This window comes from Aquarana catesbeiana, linkage group LG04 (assembly GCF_042186555.1).
Source record: "Aquarana catesbeiana isolate 2022-GZ linkage group LG04, ASM4218655v1, whole genome shotgun sequence".
Lineage (NCBI taxonomy): Eukaryota > Metazoa > Chordata > Amphibia > Anura > Ranidae > Aquarana > Aquarana catesbeiana.
This window is the reverse complement of record NC_133327.1, coordinates 42,633,051-42,648,274: the sequence shown is the minus strand read 5'-3', so window position 1 is coordinate 42,648,274 and position 15,224 is coordinate 42,633,051. Positions and strand designations below refer to the sequence as shown.

The following is a 15,224-nucleotide window of genomic DNA, read 5'->3' as shown; positions in this document are numbered from 1 at the left end:
AAGCTACACTGCTACTGCTCGGCAGTTTGTATTTCAGACTACATTACTTCTTGACCCTAAATGCTGCTTGTTGGGCATCCTTAGGGATCTAATACCAGAGGATCCCATGAGGGTGGAGTTTACTTTTGATCTCTTTCAGCCCATAAAACACTTTTTTTGCTTACATTTTTTGGCATACATGGATTCCTCTGGTTTCATACCAGGCATCATCCTGGTATCAGTCTTTTCATCCAGTGATTCTGAACAAGGCAGAAGTGATCTGAGTGGCTAATTAGCCAATTGATCACTTCTGCGGGTGGCGGAACCTCCCGCCACCGCCTCTTTCGGGCTCTCCGGTCCCAACGCGTAGGTTGGCGGTGATTGCTGCCCTGTACAGAGCAGCCTTTTTCAGTCGGGGACAGTGAAGAAGTGGGAAAGCTTCAGCAAGTACCAAGCCAGGGACCCAGTGGGTTAGCGGGGGTGACGCTTGAGGAGTTAACTGTGGATGAGCTCAGAGGATCCAGTGATGACTGGGATCTTGAAGTCCAGTGAGAGACTGGGAGCTCAGTGAGTGAAGATCTACAGTCCTCTACAGTCTCCTATGGCAACAGTCTTTAACAGTTCCTAACTTAAACGTAACAGTTCCTTCAGCTTCACTACAACTGCCTCTTGTAGTTCTTCAATACTGAGCTCCCGGTCTCTCACTAGACCCTCTGATTCACTAACTCTGAATCCCTTGAGCTCCTTCAATGTCTGCGGTGGTATCTCCCTCAAGCGTCACCCATGCTTCCCTGCTGGGTCCCTAGCTTGGCACTCCAGACTCAAGCTTCACCCCTGCTGACCAGCTCGGTCCCTAGCTTAACTCACAAGGCTGCTCTGCAAGCGTCTCCTCCACTGGTTGAGTCCCTGACTTGATCACCGCCTGAAGTTTCCCGATTCTCCACTGTGCCCGTTTGCTGAGAATGCTGCTCCGGTACTTGCTTCAGTTACTCACTGTGGTCGCCGGTAATAAGGTGTTTGGTCCCTTTGTGGTGACAGCTTCCATTCTACCTCTGACCACTGACAGGTTCTCCAACTGAAAGAACCGTCACTTCTGGTTGGACTGCAAGTCATGATCCCAACCCTGCGCTGCCCTCTTACTTTTTGATAGGCCCTCACACAGCCTAGAAGCCAGATGCCCCTGGGATAGGCCCAATCTCCGGCCTAGCAGCCCGGGGAACACGACACACATCCACCCAGACAGCTGTCCGGGTGGCACAGAACATAGATCACCTGACCCCACCCGAATATATAGGCTCTCCCAGCATTCCAAAGGATCCAACAAAACCCCTGCCCATTGGCTGAGATACCCCATATACCCATAACCTGACCTTGGGTTGCCCTTCTTGTATCTAGTACCACCAAGTACCCGGCCACCTGGTGGTAGAAGAGAAAAGTGCAACAATGCCAAACTTAGGGAGAAATCAATGGATCTCTAACAATTGACCAGGGTAACTACTCCTGGCAAGTAAATTTGTGAGGAGCATCCCTGACTAAGCCCCAGGGCGCTACATACAAATACAGTGACCGTATCCGGCTGGAAGGCCCTTAACCTGTATAGCTGTCTGCCTATTTTCTCTTGGAGTCTGCCAATTACCATTGCATCTGCCTAAGGGTGTCCTGACGCTAACCCTCTCTCCTCCAGTTCTTGTTAAGTGACAATAAATCTCTTCTGTTCGCATCCAAAAAGTGACTGGTGCCCAATCATCCCATCTTGCATTACACCCAGTATGCCTAGTAACCCACTCTACAAGGAAGGGTGTCAGCTCTCCCTGATCTTGGAGGTCACCATTAGGCCTTTGGAGGTTAGGGCCAGTGCTACATAATGTATTTTAAATTCAAAAAAGAAAAAACACCAAAAAAGAATAAAAAGCATACTCCCTTCTCAACTAGAATAGACCGTAATAATATTTCATATAATATCATAAAATCTGCACTTGATAAACAAATATTCATCACGGCAAACACAGTTAGTACAATTAAAAAATAAATTCAAATATTATATACAATATACTGTACACGCATAGAAAAACGTTGTAGAAGAAAAAAAAACTCTGAACATTATTTATAGAAAGCAATTCAACTGAAGTTACATTTTGTTTTGAATAGAGTTGGAAGGGTTAGGTTCTCTTTCCAATTTTAATTGCTAATTGTTGTACATATTTGGATTTCTACTTGACACTTCCTTTCCTGGCAAACATTTCTCACAAGCGGGACATAGACAACATTTTTTTTTTATAGAGTGGGGAGTGGGGAATTGTGTTGGGCCATTGAACTTTTCAGTCTTATGGACAAGAACACCTACAGTGGGGATGGAAAGTATTCAGACCCCCTTAAATTTTTTACTCTTTGTTATATTGCAGCCATTTGCTAAAATAATTTAAGTTCATTTCCTCATTAATGTACACACAGCACCCCATATTGACAGAAAAACACAGAATTGTTGACATTTTTGCAGATTTATTGTTTTTTTTTTTTTTTTACTGGTTTTGATCGAGGGAAAGATGAATGCAGCCAAGTACAGGGATATCCTGGACGAAAACCTTCTTCATTAATGAGGAAAAAAAAAATGAACTCAAATGATTTTAGCAAATGGCTGCAATATAACAAAGAGTGACACATTTAAGGGGGTCTGAATACTTTTCGTCCTCACCGTATAGACATAATAGACATATACAAACTGTACCTCTTTCTGAGATGGGAATGAAGAACACCTATTAGTAAAAGTATGTAGACATAGGACACACCCCCTGCCATGTCTAAGTTAAAGGAGAATTGTAGAAAAAAAATAACTGGTTAAACCCACAAGTGTTTTTTTATCACTAGTATTCCTTTATATTGGCTCTTGGAATTTACAAATGCAGCAATATAAAAATTGGATGAAAGGTTTAGCACTGGTTAAGACTTTTTTTTATAGATAAGTACTGCATTTTATATACAACTGTATAGATCAGACCAAATGAGGGACAAATGAGGAGGAAAGAGAGACAGAGGGACTTTGCTGCAAATCAGGGACAGTCCCTCAAAATCAGGGACAGTTGGGAGCTATGCATACAGACAAGTCACAATGTTAGTTAGCACCAGTGGCGTTGCTAGGGGGGTGCGGGGGGTGCGGTCCGCACCCGGGTGCCACCCGCTGCAGGGGTGACACCATCCGGAGGGTGGGGAAAGCCCTGGCTGACTTTGGAAGTTTTTTCTTTCAGCTGGAACAGCGCCGCGGCAGTGGGTGTTCTCCTCCTCGACTCCTCCTCTGTCTCTCTCACTACGGCACTGCTGCCTGTCACGATCAATTCTCCACCAGGGCGGCGTGGCTGCACGCTGTCCTTTCCTCTCCAGCTGTTCCATGTATCTGAGCCGCCCGTGCTAGTGCAGTAACGGGCGGGGGTAAGGGGTTATTGGCTTGCGATGAGGGGGGGAGGGATGTCCTCTATGGTGTTGACAGGTGGGGGGGCTGTACTACTGATAAAGGGGGTAGTTTGTCCTGGGGGGGCTATACTGATGGGGGTAGTTAGTCCTGGGGGGCTGTACTGATAAAGGGGATAGTTTGTCCTGGGGGGCTGTACTGATGGGGTAGTTTGTCCTGGGGGGCTGTACTGATGGGGGTAGTTAGTCCTGGGGGGGCTGTACTGATAAAGGGGGTAGTTTGTCTTGGGGGGGCTGTACTGATGGAGGGGGTGGTTTGTCCTGGGGGGGTTGTACTGATAGAGGGGGTGGTTTTCCCTGGGGGGCTGTACTGATGGAGGGGGTGATTTGCCCTGGGGGGGGCTGTACTGATGGAGGGGGTGGTTTGTCCTGGGGGAGGGGATATACTGATAGAGGAGGTAGTTTTTCCTGGGGGGCTGTACTGATGGAGGGGGTGGGTTTTCCTGGGGGGGCTGAACTAATGGAGGGGGGTGGTTTGCCCTGGGGGGGCTGTACTGATGGAGGGGGTGGTTTGTCCCGGGGGGCTGTACTGATAGAGGGGGATGGTTTGTACTGAGGGGGGTCTGTTCTGATGGAGGGGGTTTATATTTAGTGAGGGGTCTATACTAAGTGGGGGGGTCTCTACTGAGGGTGGACTATACTTGGAAAGGGAAATGTACTGAAGGAGGGGGATCTGTATTGAGGGGTGACTATAGTTGGGGGGGTGACACCATGTTTTACCGCACCAGGTGACACCAACCCTAGTGACACCACTGGTTAGCACAGTTGCACTTCATTTTGTTCTTGGTGAACATTAGCATTTTGCATATACAGTAATAGCACTGCTTTTATATATTGTTTCTTTGAACTTATCAACTGTTTCAGCTATTGCTTTCTGATGTCCAATTGGACGCCGACCCTGCATAGGTATAAATGGTGCTTTGCCTACATCTATATTTTATTGGATATTCTAAAGGGGGAAAGGTTGCTACATTTCTTGTGCAATAATTTTTTTGTAGGTATATCAAACATATACAGAAATACAAACGCACCTAGTCCCCCTGTGCAGGGGCTTTAATTGGCGACATAGAGAACATAAGTGTACATACACAGCTCAAGAAAAGGAAGGCCTCCTTCTCAAACAGTCATATCTAACTTAAACAAAACATACATTTATTTTGGGTAAAACCCCATAATTGCCAAGGTGTTCAGGACCTTTATGTCAACAATTCCTTAGTGGATAGTCCTGGACACCAATAGGCAACTAAAGAGTGCTGAAGAACCCATCAAAAGAACAAGAGCAAAGAGCAAGACAGGAGAGCAAGGGAAAAGTAAAGCGAGGAGGAGAAAGGATGGGTAGTGACCTGGGGTCGCCCGAGACATCAATTAGAGTCGACCCACGCTTGTGAAGGGAAGATCAGGGAAGGCATACGTCAACTATGGTTCTCAGACCTTAAAGAGAAACTGCAGTCTGCCCACATAATTTGTAATAAAAGCATCTTTGCCATTCTGAAGCTTTCCCCCCTCCCCCACTATCGGTCGAGCCACCCGCAATCCCCCGGGGGGTCTTGTGGTCGGTCATCCAGCCCCGCACTTACCCCATGATGGTTGCGGGCGCGCAGCGCTCCTACGAGCGATGGGTGGCGTCTCCTCCTTAGCATCACGGCGGCTTCCACCGTGTGTCTCCTCTTTCCTCTGTTTCCTGATTGGCCGGGAGCAGAATCAGTGTAACAATAGTGAATATTCATTTGCTATGTCACATAACTGGGTGGGCTTGGAATGCAGTGCACTGTGCCCCGTGCCCACCCTTTTTTGAAGCCTATTAAAGCCTCTGGCTCTAAACATATGCTTCAACCCCCCCCCCCTATTGGAATCCATGCGTCCAGTGCCCTGCATGTAGATTAGGAGGCCGGATGCATGGATAGGGAGGACGGCTACCATGTGCCCTTAATGGATCGACTGCCACTGGGGTTGCTACATTTCATCCTTTTTTCTATAGTGAACCTAAACTTTAAATCTGATTTCAATATTGTTATTAATATTCTTATTATTTTTATTGTTATTAACATTTGTTACTATGTTTCTTATTCAGGAGAAATCGGATCCCAATACATATTTCCATGAAATGAATTTGCTGAGCACAGTGACAACTTTATTTATGGCTGGAACTGAAACCACCTCATCCACCATCCGCTGGGCACTCTCATATATGATACAGTACCCTGAAATTCAGAGTAAGAGTTCATTGTGAGGGATATTATCATTACGATTAATCTATCAGCTTTACTGGATAGCCTAAAGCTTTATTGGACTCTTATTTGTATATGCCAAGGTCTATAGTCATATAGTCTATAGTGCATCCAAAAATATAGAAAATATACCAAATCCAATCATTATTCAACCAAAAAAATAACGTCAAAGCAATAACTCCAAGGCCAATAAAACATAATAAAACAAGTTATCTCCTCTGATTCCGCAACATGGCTGGTTGACGAACAGCCGTTCAGAAACTAACTGAAAAGTGTGAAATGAAGAGGGCAAAATGAAAAGTGCGAAATGAAAAGTGCAAAATGAAAAGTGCGAAATGAAAAGCGCGAATCAACACTTACCAAACTTTACTAACATGAAATTAGCAGTAGGAGTCCAAAATGTGGCGCTAAAGAGCTGAAAAACAACGTAGGACGTCATTACATTCGTATTTGTTGGCCAACAATTCCTTCCCGTTTGTATGCAAGACAAGTTTGGACCAACACCCTTCGGACAAAAGTCCATGGTTTTGTTGGCCAACAATCCGATCGTGTGTATGAGGCTTTAGCCTTTTAAACACATCTTTTCTTCATTAGCAACAAAAATTTGACAGGGGTTCTAAATCTTCTCAAGGCTATCCAAAGCTAAAAATAAATGCATTTTAACATTTGTGTGTAGTTTTACTCAATCCGGCAAAGGTAAATAATGAAATAGGCCAAATCCAATATTTGTCTTGAGGTAAACACCACTGAACTTGTGTGGCGGTCATGCTACTCTATTACTGTAGTCCCCACATGAAAAATCACCATTGTAAGAAATTAACTCTTACCAGACTGAAATGACCGAACTACAGAGTCTGATTCGCCTGTTATAAACACTTCCACCGGGAACATTCAGTTTAGTTCACACCCATTGGTTTCAATATGTCCGGCTGGCCTTCACTCCAAGATTAGTATAGACAATGGGGACCATATATATAATTTTTTGAGTATCCACGACTTGTTGATCTATGTCACAAACCCCAGGATGATATTTTTGTGTATTTTACAGCAGCTGGAACAATTTGGTCAGCTTAGCAATTTCAAGATTAATGCCACCAGGTCTAGTTGCATAAACATCACCTTGTCTCAAACGGAGAAGGCTTTTTTGGAATTTTCCTTTCCTTTTAGATGGGATGCTAACCCCTTATATACTTGGGGTCTATATGTCACCTTTTCCTGATAAATTATATGAATTTTCCTCAAGACACATATTGGATTTGGACTATTTTATTATTTAATTTTGCCAGATTTCATTTTAATATGGACTGTATTTTTTTAAGCAATTTATTTTCACTATGTTAGTGCAGCAACATATATGATATACAGTATATGTTCATTTAGTTTGTCTTACTATTGGTTGCCACCAGCTGTGTTTATTACCACTAGTCACGCCAGCGCGTTTTCTATTTCTATTTTCGTTTGTGTTTTTATATCACTCCAATAAATGCCTATAGATATAATTTATTTATCAAGATTTTTATCTAAACATTTAGTGTCTTATGTTCCTATGATTTTCTTTAGAACGAGTACATGAGGAAATTGATAGAGTGATTGGATCGTCTCAGCCCCGCACTGATTATCGTAAGGACATGCCCTACACGAATGCAGTAATTCATGAGACACAGAGATTTGCCAATATCTTACCTATGAATCTTCCCAGGGAAACCACAAGAGATATAACCTTTCAGGGCTACCATCTACCAAAGGTCATTTTTACTATCATTGTTTTTTTTTTCTTTTTAGTGAACATTTTAGGTAAAGAACTTCAGTTATTTGCACAATGTAACTGCAGCTCTAGTAAAACATTTGAAGTGTATTTAAACTGAAAATAATAATGTAATATATTGCATATTTTTTTTCACCTGGTGTTCATATAATATACTTCCTGTACCTTTATGTCTAAACTTATTTTTCCATTGTATCTATTGAGGGAGCCATGGTTGTCACATAGGTTGGAGTTCAAACATGTCTGCTAGGGATAAGTTAAAAGTTCAGTCTGAACCTAAGTTTGGCTGTTCGAAAGTTTGAAAATAACGAAAATTCAAAGATCCGAAAGTTCAAAAGTTCGAAAATAACAAAAATTCAAAGATCTGAAAGTTCAAAAGTTCGAAGATAACGAAAATTCAAAGATCCAAAAGTTTTTCGAAAGTTTGAAAATAATGAAAATTCAAAGATCCGAAATAATAACAAACTAACTAGCTAATAATAACTATTATATTATAGATATTGGAATTTCCTTTCAAATTTGGCTGTTAGTGAACGTAACAAATTTATCCAATCGAAACTAATTTATCTAAACGAATGGAACGTAATGAATTAAACATAATAAATAATAATAATACTTTTTTTATTACCATTATTATTTATTATTATTAATTTGTTACGTTCCATTCGTTTGGATGCGGCAATCGTTATTTCAGATAATTCATAGCTTCAGATAAATTCGTATTCGTTACTTTCACTAACAGCCAAATTTAAAAGGAAATCCCAATACCTAAAATTTAATAGTTACTGTAGTAATAGTTATTAGTTAGTTATTTCAGATTTTCTAATTTTCGGGTTTTCACATTTTTTCGGATTTCCGTTCTTATTTTTGGATCTTCGAATTTCCGAATTTCTGAATTTTTGATTTTCGGATTTTCGAATTTGTCGAATTTTGACGAAAAATGAATTTGGGATGAAACAAATTGCACGTGTCTAGCAGTCACCACATTTTTGTTTTTGGTTTAAGATATATTTTAGCCAAATGGTTGAAATACTAATAAGTTACTGTATTACTTCCCAAAGGATAACTGATTTTGTATATAAGAATGATTTATTTTTATTTAATTTTCCTATCTTTTTTTAGGGAACGTACATAGTTCCTCTTCTAGAATCTGTATTATATGATAAAACCCAATTTGAAAGACCAGAGTCGTTCTATCCGGAACATTTCCTTGATTCACAGGGGGCATTTGTGAAGAAGGAAGCTTTCATGCCCTTTTCAGCAGGTAATAGTTGACAGTAGATATAAAAAAGCTATACTTTCATAAATTTAACAAAACTATAGGGCACATATCTCACATTTTTTTAAACTCTGCTAAACAATTCTTATCTCCTTCGGTCTATTAATATATCCAGAAGCAAACGGCACAGCACATTGGGGGTTACTTGAAAGTGCACTGAAAATACACTTGGAAGTAAAGTCGCTGTAGATACGAGGGGGACATGCAAGGAAGATAAAAAAAAGCATTTTAGCTTATACATAAAATCAGCCGAGCTTCCCCTCATTTCAGATGTACCCCTCAGATTTACAGCGACTGCACTTCCAAGTGCACTTTCAGTGCAATTTCAAGTGCATTTGCAGTGCAAAGTGGATTTGCCTTTCGTAAATAACCCCCATTGTTTGCATTGATTGGGTACTGTGTTATAGGCAATCTCTTCTGCTTTGTAACAGTACGGTTGCCTGGGCATCTTTCCCACCTACTTCTAGAGTGCCCAGAGATCATGAAAAGCCAAAGTGTGCCCTGATTCCTAATACAAATTAATCCACTATGGTTGTTCACTCTGCCTAACCCTGTGCACTTTAATTTTGCTCAATGAGGCCATCAGTCATAGTAATAGACTAATCAGGCAGGGCAGGCATTATTAGACAATGACAGTTTCTCACTTGGGAATACAAAAGAAAAGTACTAGTTTACAGTGGCAAGTGGTGGGTTTCCACCCACTCCGCCAACCAGGGCAGCCAGAGAGCGGCAGCCATAGGTGTGGGGAGCGGTGGCCATAGGTGCGGGGAGTGGTGGCCATAGGTGCGGGGAGCGGCCCGGAGGTGTGGGGAGTGGCGGCCATAGGTGTGGGTAGCGGCGGCCATAGGTGTGGGTAGCGGCGGCTCCAGTATCCGTGCCTCCTCACAGCGTACTGTAGGTCCTGGCTGTGATTTCCTCTCCTCCTTCTCCCGGAGGTGCGGGGAGCGGCGGCTCCAATGTCTGTGCCTCCTCACAGCGTACTGTAGGTCCTGGCTGTGATTTCCTCTCCTCCTTCTCCCGGAGGTGTGGGGAGCGGCGGCCATAGGTGCGGGGAGCGGCTCCAGTGTCCGTGCCTCCTCACAGCGTACTGTAGGTCCGGGCTGTGATCTCCTCTCCTCCTTCTCCCGGAGGTGCGGGGAGTGGCGGCTCCGGTGTCCAATCCTCCATCTCCTGTTTCCACATAAGCGCTAGGCATTAAATAGTTCTCACAACCTGCCTACTGATTGGCGGGGTGGAACTTTAGTGTTAAAATAGCGAAAATTCATTCGCTATAGTCACACAACAGGGTGGGATCGGGATACAGTGCTCTGTGCCCCAAACCCACCCTTTTTTGAAGCCTATTAGAGCCTCTGGCTCTAATCACGTGCTTCAAAAATCCACCCCCCCATTGGAATGTATGCACCCAGAGCCCTGATATGTAGATCAGTGGGCCGGCGCCCGTGGGCCCTCTATGTATGGGCCACCACTGCTAGTTTACCTGCCTACCAGGTGTTTGATCTACACATGCAGGTTTCCAAAAGAATGTAGAGGAAGCATATTCAGGACTTAAAGTGGTAGTAAATTATGTTATACCACTGATACGTACAGGCAAGATTATAATAAGGCTTACCTATAGGTACTGTGAATATCTCCTAAACTTGCACAGTTTAGAAGATATTTGGCATGCATGCAGCCAGTGATGTCACTGGCGTATGCGCTGTAAAGGTCCGGCATACAGTGCCAGACCTTCAGAGTCCAGGCTATAAATGGCAGGTCTTGGCCGAATGCGTGGGAGTGATGTAATCGCACCTCAGGCCACTCATGTAGCCGGAGGCCCCAAACCCTGAATGAAGACAAAGGGGAAGACAAAAACCCTCTCAGCGGTGACAGCGCGATGCTGGAGGGTTTCATTTTGAGGTAAGTCTCTCATAATGTGCTAGTATGCAATGCATTGCCTTGCAGGGGATTTTTGTTTTCCCTTTAAAGCGGGCTGACTGCTGACTTTTAAAATATGGACACTTACCTGTCCTGTGCGCCCGCAATGTCGGCACCCGAAGCCGACCCACCCCTTGGCTCTCGGGTGGAGGCGCCGCCATCTTCGGTAAAGGAATCAGGAAGTGAAGCCTTTGCAGCTTCATTTCCTGGTTCCCTACTGCGCATGCGCAACTCATGCTGTGCGATCCCACTGGTCCCTGCTGTCTTCTGGGACCTGTGTGTCTCCCAGAAGACAGCAGGGGGGGGGGCGGAGAAGGTGCCAGAAGTGACGTAGATACCCGCGGGTGGCTCGGATATCTATGGAAGTGGGAGTAAAATACCTTTATTAGACAAGTATCTGCTCCCCCTTCCCCCCTGAAAGGTGCCAAATATGACACCCGAGGTGGGGAGGATTCCGAAAAGCGGAAGTTCCATTTTTGGGTGGAACTCCACTTTAACTGCTGTTTACTACCGCTTTAATAGTATACCCCATTAGAGATGTACATGATGGAAAAAAATTGTTTTGTAAATAATTTTGTTTTGGCACAATTGTTATGTTAGAATGCTTTCTGGATCTTTGGTTATTTCAGGAGAGTATATATTAGTTCCAAATCGATTTGTATTTTTGGAAGTTCTGTTATTTTTCATTATTTTGGAAGATTGGCTATATGCATTTTACTGTGTTCATTCATTATTTTGGCCGATAGCTTATGCACTCTGAGTCATTCCTGCTAGTCCAACCCACAAAGAGAAATGGAATAAGCTGACTGGACGATATTGACTGGAGTCATGTGCATCCGAAATTACGAATCGAAACAGAACAAAATGTATTTCAGATTCATTTGTTATGTTATGATTCGGAGATTCTGACGAATCCACCTCCATCCAACCCTTACCCAACCAATCTTATTTCATTTTTATAACTTACTGTATTCGTTGCAATATGTTTCCAATTCATGTAGTGTATTTTTTTATAATAATTAAAAATGTTGATTCAAAAAGAATTCCAAAAGTAAAAGACTACTGTGCTGCTCTCAACTGAATAAAACAAATGAATCTGAATTTATATGTATTCATTCATTATGTTATTAACCACTTGCTTACAGGGCACTTAAACCCCCCTCCTATCCAGACCAATTTTCAGCTTTCAGTGCTGACATACTTTGAATGACAATTGCGCGGTCATACAACACTGTACTCATGAAATTTTTATCATTTTTTCACCACAAATAGAGCTTTCTTTTGGTGGTATTTGATCACCTCTGCAGTTTTTACTTTTTGTTAAAAAAATGTAAAAAACTGAATTGAAAAAAAAAAAATATATATATTTTTTTTATATTTTGTTATAAAAAAATTTAAAACAGGTAATCTTTCTCCTTCATTGATGTACGCTGATGAGGCAGCAGTGATGGGCACTGATAGGCGGCAGTGATGGGCACTGATCAGTTACACTGATAGGCAGCACTGCTAGGTGGCACTGATTGGCACTACTGGTGGGCATTCATAGGTGGCACTTGTGGGCACTGATAGGTGGCACTTGTGGGCACTGTTAGGTGGCACTGTGGGCACTGTTAGGTGGCACTGTGGGCACTGTTAGGTGGCATTATTAGGTGGCACCGATAAGGCAGATGTGCCTCTTCCACTTCGGGACCGATGTCTTTCACATCTGAGCCGGTAATCGGCTTTTTCTACTCATGCTGTCAGCGTGAGTAGAAAAAAAAAAACGATTACTGATCTTTTGTTTACATCATGTGATCAGCTGTCATTGGCTGACAGCTGATCACATGGTAAGGGACCGGGACCGGCCCCTTCCTTAGATCGGTGATCACCCGAGTCTCAGTGACTCAGTGATCACAGCGCGCTCGGCGCGCCCCTGCAGAGCGCATGCACAGGGGAGGCCGTCATATGACGACCTCCCGGGAATTCAGGTCCGCGCTGTGGCCGTCATTCGGCCATAGCGCGGATGCCAAGTGGTTAAAGTTGTAAAGTCTTGCTTTTTTCTATAAAAATAAAAAACATGTTATACTTACCTGCCCTGTACAGTGCTTTTGCACAGAGAAGCTTGGATCCTCCACTTCTTGGGTCCCTCTTCGGCTCTCCTGGCTCCTCCCTCCTGTTGAGTGCCCCCACAGCAAGCAGCTTGCTATGGGAGCACCCGAGTCGAGCTTGACGTGGAGCCCTGGTTTGGCCCGGCCCCCTCCCTCCTGATTGGCTAACTTTGACTTTGATTGACAGCCGTGGGAGCCAATGGCACCGCTACTGTGTCTCAGCCAATCAGGAGGGAGAGTCACGGATGGTCGAGGCACTCGTGGATATCGCTGGAGGAAGATGGAACTCAGTTAAGTATGAGGGGGGATGAGGGGGTTTGCTGCACACAGAAGGCTTTTTATCTTAATGCATAGAACGCATTAAGATATAAAACTTCTGCCTTTACAACCACTTTAAGTTGAATTCATTTTCCCCATTCCTAACTGACTTTGTTGGACCACACATACAAATTTAACAAATAGTCTCTCAAGTTCATGCCCAATACAAAAAGATTCTTATTTTTCTTTTCAGCATTTCAGAAAATTCCAAACCTTATCTTGAAACATATACTGTATGATAAAAAAAAACTTTCAAACATTGTTATATCCAGAGTACATACGCACATCAGATACAAACAGCTACCTTGTCAGCACAGAAATATCTCTGCATGGAGAGCTCCCAGATGATCACCCAGGAATCACCGTGTAAAGCAGGAGGCAGGTTCTTACTAATACCAGCGATTGTGTATAAGGTTAAGCAATAATTATTAATACTGTAAGTCATACTCTGATTTACCATCAGGGTCTGATATTATTTCATAATATAGTTTAGTTTCCCTAAATTCAAACCATTTTTCCCATGTCTTAATATATTTCCTGGTCAGCCCTTTATTTCTACAGGTTATTTCTTCCATTAAACAGAGCTTGTCAAACCATCGTAGCCACTGTGAGATAGTAGGTATTAAACTTTTTCCCAGTATAGTGGAATCAAAGATTTACAAGCGTTTAACAAATATGGGGTCACAGACATCTTGTATTGCTCTGTTGTTTCGTTCGTACAATGAAGTAAAAACGTTAATGGTTCAGGTTTAATTACTCTGCCCAGTATCAGAGAGATCACCTTCGCCACTTCTTCCAAAAATGGACAGATCTTAGGGCAGAACCACCATATATGCCCGTGTGTGGCTCGCTCTCCACATTCCCTCCAACACAGGGGCGAGGTCGAGTTGGACATTGCATGTAGTTTTACTGGTGTATAATGCCATCAAGATAAAGGTTTAAAGTTTACCTCCGTCATTCTACTCGAGGTGGCGGACATATAAGAAAATTGTATAATCTTATTTGAATATTCACGCTATATTCACTATAATAAAAACAAATGGTACCCGATCAATTTATCAATTTGGCTCAATCTTATAGTTTATTCTTTTAAATTCATTACTACTGTGATTCAGAGATTTGGACACATCTAAATTTCGCAATCACGCATGTTTCATCAGAATTTCGATTTATAACAATTGCACATGTCTATACCCTGTTGCACTGATCTTTCAAGGTTTGGCAGTGCAATCAAAGAACCTATTTAAAAACTATTTAAAAGCCATGCTAAAAAATAGAGTTTAATTCAGTGCAGAAAAATGCATACTGTATGAACACTTAATTTTACTGTTAATTTAACCACTTCAGTACAGGGCACTTTACCCCCTTCCTGCCCAAGCCAATGTTCACCTTTCAGTGCTGTCGCTGTTTAAATGACAATTGCGCGGTCATGCTACACTGTACCCAAACAAGATTTTTTATCATTTTCTACCCACAAATAGAGATTTCTTTTGGTGGTATTTGATCACCTCTGCAGTTTTTATGTTTTGCTAAACAAATGAAAAAATGAGCACAGATAAGGTGGCACCAATAAGGTGGCACTGATGGGCACTGATATGTGACACTGATGGGCACCGATAGGCGGCACTGATGGGCACTGATAGGTAGCACTGATATGCAGCACTGATGGGCACTCATAGGCGGCACAGATGGGCACTCATAGGTGGCACAGATGGGCACTCATAGGCAGCACAGATGGGCACTAAAAGGCGGCACTGATGGGTATTTATGGGTGGCACTGATGGGCACTGATAAGCGGCACTGATGGGCACTGATGGACACTGATGAGTGGCACTGATAGATGGCACTGATTGGCATCACTGATTTGGAGGCACTGGCAGATATTTCTGGTGGGCACTGATTGGCATCATGTGTGGGCACACATTGCCACCCATGCCCACCAGGGATGCCATCCCTGGTGGTCATCAGTGGTGGCAATCCCTGGTGGTCCTGGTGGCATCCCTGGTGGTCCTGGGTGGGCATCCAAGGTGGGGCTGCGCTGATAAACAATGAACGCAGACTCCCCCTGTCAGGAAAGCAGCCGATCGACTCTCCTCTACTCACGTCTGTCAGACACGAGTGAGGAAAAGCCGATACATGGCTCTTCCTGTTTACATCGTGATCAGCCATAAGTGGACACGGCTGATAAGGTG

General features: G+C 43.2%; 1 protein-coding gene across 1 annotated transcript in view; it reads left to right on the top strand.

Moving 5' to 3' along the window:
• Positions 1-15,224, top strand: part of LOC141139201 (cytochrome P450 2K4-like) — a 47,577-nt gene that overhangs the window by 28,772 nt on the left and 3,581 nt on the right. Inside the window, exons 6-8 of the mRNA XM_073625119.1 lie at positions 5,513-5,654; positions 7,230-7,414; positions 8,557-8,698. Of these exons, the coding sequence (XP_073481220.1) occupies positions 5,513-5,654; positions 7,230-7,414; positions 8,557-8,698 (469 nt within the window). The remainder of the gene's footprint in view (positions 1-5,512; positions 5,655-7,229; positions 7,415-8,556; positions 8,699-15,224) is intronic.